Genomic DNA, 6242 nt, shown 5'->3' on the forward strand with positions numbered 1-6242 from the left:
TCAAGCAACACATTCTAGCACCAGTCATTTCCCTCTTCCTGCTGGGCCCAATCCAGGCCAGTCAGGTAGACCAGTCCAGCAGGTCTACTGGCTGATATGATGGCAATTTCTATTGACCACTGAGTAAGGAAGCTCTCACCAGAGTCCTTCAGCTATCAACGGCCGCTGGCCACAATGCATCATCTCTGCTCACCTCTTGCTAGTGAACACTGCTTCAGCTCTGCACCAAAGGTTCAAAGAGGAAAAGCCATCATTTAACCTTAGCAGAAGCCCTAATACTTCATTGTGAACTCATACTATGCATCCCACTCGCACTTGCTTTCTCCAGGCACTGCTTCCCAACCAGGTCACACTTCTGTTTGGTCAGGGTGACCCCTCGCTCCTGACCCATTTCTTACCATTCTTTTGTCCCTTGCTTACCTGACAGAGATAATAGCATTTTATTACTTCAGGCCCAGATTCAAAGCAGGATGACTTCTGAGCGTATAGATTCATAGCTTCATAGATGTTAGGGTCAGAAGGGGACCTCAGTAGGTCATCGAGTCCGACCCCCTGCCCTGGGCAGGAAAGAGCGCTGGGGTCAGATGACCCCAGCCAGGTACTTGTCCAGTCTCCTCTTGAAGACCCCCAAGGTAGGGGAGAGCACCACCTCCCTTGGAAGCCCGTTCCAGATTCTGGCAACCCTTACTGTGAAGAAGTTATTTCTAACGATCTAGCAACAAAGCTTTTCAATGAAATGCAGAGAAGAATGCAGGAGAGTCTAAGCCAGTGGTTAGGGTGCCTGGCCTGACTTTCCCCATATACTGAGATATGCCCTGGAGATCCCAGGAGAACATCTCTGTAAGCAGGGAAAATTGGGCAGGCATCCCCAGGGCTTGAGGGGCATGATCCTGCCTGGGAATTCCTGGCATGAACAAGATTGGGTCTGTAAAGCCCCCAGAGCACCTACCTGGGGTGGCTGGAGAGCACAGCTAGGTCCAAGCCTCCAGCACTCTCACATATCAAGCAAACAGCCATGTGCCACTAAATAGTGGCACAAATTGATACCGCCTTTGCCACAGCCACTGTCTGTGATGCATCGAGAGTCATGCATGTCTGTTTGCTTGGCCTCTGGGCCATCATCAATTTTTTTATGGTGGTACAAAGGCAGCATCTGTTTCCATCCTTAGATGTTCATATTTGCCCCTATAATAGAAAGGTACATTTAATTCTTCTCTTGAACTGGGCAATTATAAAGAATGAAACTAAAATCAAAACACACACACACACACACACACACACACACACACACACACACACGTCCTTCATTTGTTGCTTTCTATTCATCTGCTTTCCTGCCAGCTACCCCAAGACTCATGCTGTAAAATAATGCTAACAATATTAGCCTAGTAGACAAGTGGTGCTCAGCCTCCAGCCCACAGGCCAGATCCATTCCACAGAGCCCTGTCATCTGGCCCATGGGGCTCCTCATGGGTTTACAAATTTGGTGCTGGGGGGAATAGTGGCAACATGAATTGTCACCACCCTGCTGTCAAATTTGCATACCTGTGAGGAACCCTATGACTCCTGCATGCTAGATTGCTAGGGGGCTAGTGTGTGGGGGTTACTCTGTGGCCCGATCCAGCAAGCAGGGTTGGGCCAGAGTGCGAGGTTGGACCAGCACATGGCTGGATTCAGTGCACGGGATCAGGCCGATGCGCCACTCATCTGTCCCACAGAGCTGAAAAGATGAATCTAGACTTATATAGAAGTTTCTTTGCGTATCGTCATAGGTATAAGATAGGATTACATATCCTAATTACTACATATATTACATACAATTCACTGTATCATCTATTCACTATCTACCATCATATCATATGTATCTATTCTATTATACATCTTACATATATTATATATATCCTAAATATTGTATGTATATGATAGGATTACATGTCCTACATATTACATATATTAGATATATGTAATTATATATATATATTATATTATATAATATATTATATATATAATTATATATATATTAGATATATGTAATATGTAGGATATAAAATATAATATCTATCTATCTATCTGTATAGAAATAGATTCATAGATTCATAGATGTTAGGGTCGGAAGGGACCTCAATAGATCATCGAGTCCAACCCCCTGCATAGGCAGGAAAGAGGGCTGGGTCTAGATGACCCCAGCTAGATGGTTATCTAACCTCCTCTTGAAGACCCCCAGGGTAAGGGAGAGCACCAGCTCCCTTGGGAGCCCATTCCAGACCTAATACGTAGAGACAGATAGATAGATAGATGGATAGATAGATAAAATTAATTGTAATCCTAAACACCAGAAAAATGGATAAATACAAGTTACTGTTAGAAGGCTGTGCATTCTGCTTCACCCAATTCCTGCAGTGATGACTCAGACTCAGTATCACCAACTTCTGCCAATTTACAAGGGGATTTTCCTCTAATTGAAAACTTGGATACTGTCCTTCTTTATGCAAAACCTGCACTGATGTGTAGAAAGAGTTTGGCCCGAGGAAGGGACTGAATGAAGAATGTGGGGTGAGCGCTTGGAAGTGTGGAGAATGTTTTCAGGGTGGGTCAGCCAGGCTATGGTTAGTATGGGAATCCCCAGAGACTGGAAAAGAAAAATGGGTGAACAGAAAGATAGTCTTTCCTAGGACCAAGTTCTACTCCGTGGGTATGTCTACACATGCACATTTACTGCGCAGTAACCTAAATTACTGCACAGTATGGGTACACATCTACATGTGCATATTTACTGTGCAGTAACTATGGTGACTTATACCAACTTGGGTGCAAATTTGATGCAGGTATCAAATTAACGCCTGATTAGTTACTGCGCAAGAATGCATGTGTATATGTTTACTGCGCAGTAGCACTGTGTGTGTAGACTGATTTGGGGCTAAGTTTAGTCCCAAGTCAGACCACACACAGTGTTAACACACTTTAACACCTGCACGTGTAGACACTGGCCTATTTCCACGTACTGTGTAGTAACTTACTGCACAGTAAATTTAATGCGACATAAATGCACGTGTAGTCTGCCCAGCGTTACCCTCCGGCAAGCTCAGGGAAGTCTGAGCAATCCCAAATATACTCTCAGGGCACCTCTGAACATGCATAGGGTAGAGGTAGCTGAGATGGTTTGAAATGAGCCAGCTGATAGATTAGAAGCAGTTGAAACACAGCAGCATGGAGCTTCATGCAGGGTAATTCACCTTGTCAGAGAAAACTGCTTCCCATACCTGAGCTAGTTCAGCTCAAGCTAACTCAGATTGCAGTGGAGATGCACCCTCGGATGCAGAGCGATATAGCCAGGGTCACCGGAGTGAAGGAGTCTTGCTTTTCACACACAGCACAGTGTCACTCCAGCTCTTCTCCAGCCTTTCTTTTCTTTTTCAATTACAGGTTGCATCTCCTAAGCTCCTTGAAGTTTCCTCTAGTACTTCAGGGACAAACGTCCTTTATCAGAGCACAGATTCTACAAAGCAGCCAGGAAGAGAAGCAAAGGAAAAGCTCTTCAGGTCAATCACTGGGGAGCCAAGCAAGAGCCTTTAGTAAAAGTGTTTTATGGCATAAATAGTTAAGGTGAGGAAAAGGAAAACTTTCCAAAAGCCTAATTTGTTATTTGGTATTACCCTCCCAGACTGTCCTGGATTTGTTTAATATTCAATAGCAGCCAGCCTCTCATCCCCTCTAGGGAGTGACCATGTCCGGTCAATGTTTAACTGGCCTCACCAAATCTGGACTTAGAAGGGAAGGGCTTGTGGAGGAATATCCAAGGTAACCAGCCACTCGGGCTGCAACGTGTGTGGTGTTGGTTCAGGTAAGATGCCCTAGAAAGAGCCTAGAGGCTTTGCAAACACGGGTGCAGCATGAAAGACACAGATCAGTGTTGAGGCCAAGTTCAAGGACGACTGCAGGGAAGCAGTTTCTTCCACCGAATGCTGTAACTCAGTAAAATGGGCCTGAGCCACTCCAAGACGCGCCCCAAGGTGACAAAAGTGGCACCGGTGCAAACCAAAGAAGCTGTGCCAGCCTCCCCTTGCTCTGCGACCCTGTCTCAATTTCCTGGCGTTCTGGAAGAGAGGAGCTTGGGCTCATACGCAGCCATGGAGGAGAGAAGCCCCGTGTTTCGAAGACAGCTCCCGCCTCTGAGAGAAACGTGGTATGGGAGATGCTCCACAGGTGAGTTGGCCAGGTCGAGTGGATTGACTGATCTTCTGTACTTGGTGTTGGAACACTTTTCACTGCCAAAATCAAAGGTGGCTCTGAAGAGAGAGGTTGAGTTTTGCCTAAAAGCCAATGGTAGAAGGTGTTGCTAGATAGACCTGGGTGTGTGCAATTGTGCTGTTCTGCGAGCGTGCCTGTTTCTTCCACTTCCTGAATATTGCTGTGTTTTTGGCTTGTTTTAGAGAAGTGCCTCATATCTCAACAGCCCAGATCAGATATCTCAACTTGCTCCTGTGAGCTATCTTGACACACCAAATAGTCCCATTCACCTTGACTTCAGTGGGACGACCTATGCAAATTGCAGAAGGGGGCCTGAAGTATCTTTCGATAGCAAGCCTTTAACACAAGACCATGCATCTGTATTGTGTGTGTCTGTGTATCATGGCATGATCCACATAGATCCTGAAATAATGATGTTAATTAACATCAGGGTTTGGGGCAAGATCCTCATTAGTGTAAGACAGAGTAATGATGAGTAATCAGCCCCGGCAGATCTTAAAGCACTTGACAAAGGAAGTGAGGGTCATTATGGAGCTACGTTGATTTACACTGGCTAGGGAGCAACCCATGGTGTGCAACATAATGGAGCAAAACTGGGAGCATTGCCTTGCATAATTAAATAATACACCATACAATGGCCTCACCCTGACACATCATGAGAAAGGAGAGGGAGCTCCTGCAATTCTTATGGGAATTACTTACCTGTGGAAGAATAATTCAGATGAAACAGAGCTCCCAGGAGCTGGTTTCTAAAAGTGAGTCGCAGAGATTCAACTAAGCATCACTGGTACAACTTGGCTTGGGAGTTGGATGTTTCTCCTTCACGTCTTTCATACAGATCACTACCTTACCATGAAAACAAATATGCCCCCTACCTCCTGAATTCAGGAGCAGAAGGGTCTGGATTGAATACAGATTAGCTCTGGATATACAGCCTGACATTTAGAGTGCTTTATGACAGTAACGCACTTAAACATTCCAGTTCAGCCAGATGATAAGCACTGGGTTTTTATTGAGCGTCGTTTTAAAAAAAATCGTCTCCGTAAATGTCATTTGTTAATACCAGTGCTGTTTTTAAATAAGAAGAGAAGGGATCACACTTGAATGATGAATTAGCCAGAGCCACATCTAAATAAGTGCATGCTAGCTGCAGAGAAGGTCTTATTTAGTGTATGGGGGGGGTGTTTGAGCTTGGGTTAAATTTGACTTTCTGTGACTGAGCGAAGTATGTTAATATGAAAGAACTAGGGGGAAAAAAAGTCTTAGGGATTTCCTAAATTTGGGTCTGCAATTTTCTTGAAGCAAAATCCTTGAGTTATAGCTCTACATAGGAAGCCAAACTGAGATTTGGGGGGTTTGTGTTCAGTATTGTCCAAACATGTAGGCACGGTCCCTTTCCTAAGCAGCTCACACACTAAATAGACTTAGTGCTCTGGTGCCTAGGCTTGCTTTTTCCTCCTGTGTTAGTACAGTGCCTAGCACAATGGGGGCCTGGCCTGTAAGCAGGGTTCCTAGCGGTTATAGGAGTACAAATAAATAATAAAAGAAGAGGGATAAAGAGTTAAGTTTCTCCAAGGTCAGATCAATGGTAGAAATAGGACAGAACCCACATCGCCTGAGCCCCAGCCCATACCTCTGCACTGCGGTTATGCTGTGAGTAATATTTTAATAAGTAAAATATAAAACTGCAGGGCAAGTTGGCACCCAAACCCTATCTGATAATTAATAAACTGCTGAGTTAAGAACAGAATACCAATTTTTCATTTGTAAGAGGGCTTTTTTGGTGTGTGCTTACTAACAGCTAACCATTTTCTCTTGGAAGTCAGCTGTTTTAGAATTGCTAACTAAAACTTATTAAGATCAGCAAATGCATGTACTTCCTCATTTGTTAAATAGTTGTTAGAACTTAATCCCATATTCAGTAGTTAATCATTGTATGCACGTCCAGCAGAGCTAAGTGAATCATTTATCAAATAAATGTAAGCCTCTTTCCC

At 44.3% G+C, this 6242-nt stretch overlaps 1 protein-coding gene across 4 annotated transcripts in view; it reads left to right on the top strand.

Moving 5' to 3' along the window:
* The first annotated feature begins 3782 nt into the window (after positions 1-3782).
* Positions 3783-6242, top strand: part of CCDC198 (coiled-coil domain containing 198) — a 23951-nt gene continuing 21491 nt past the window's right edge. For 3 of the 4 annotated variants that reach the window (XM_006024000.3, XM_025204623.1, XM_025204624.1), the window contains exon 1: positions 3783-4203. In XM_006024000.3, the coding sequence (XP_006024062.3) occupies positions 3978-4203 (226 nt within the window). In that variant the 5' untranslated portion in view covers positions 3783-3977. The remainder of the gene's footprint in view (positions 4204-6242) is intronic. The other variant, XM_025204620.1, reaches the window with a different exon arrangement.

This window comes from Alligator sinensis, unplaced genomic scaffold (genome assembly GCF_000455745.1).
Source record: "Alligator sinensis unplaced genomic scaffold, ASM45574v1 scaffold609_2, whole genome shotgun sequence".
In the NCBI taxonomy this organism is placed as follows: Eukaryota; Metazoa; Chordata; order Crocodylia; family Alligatoridae; genus Alligator; species Alligator sinensis.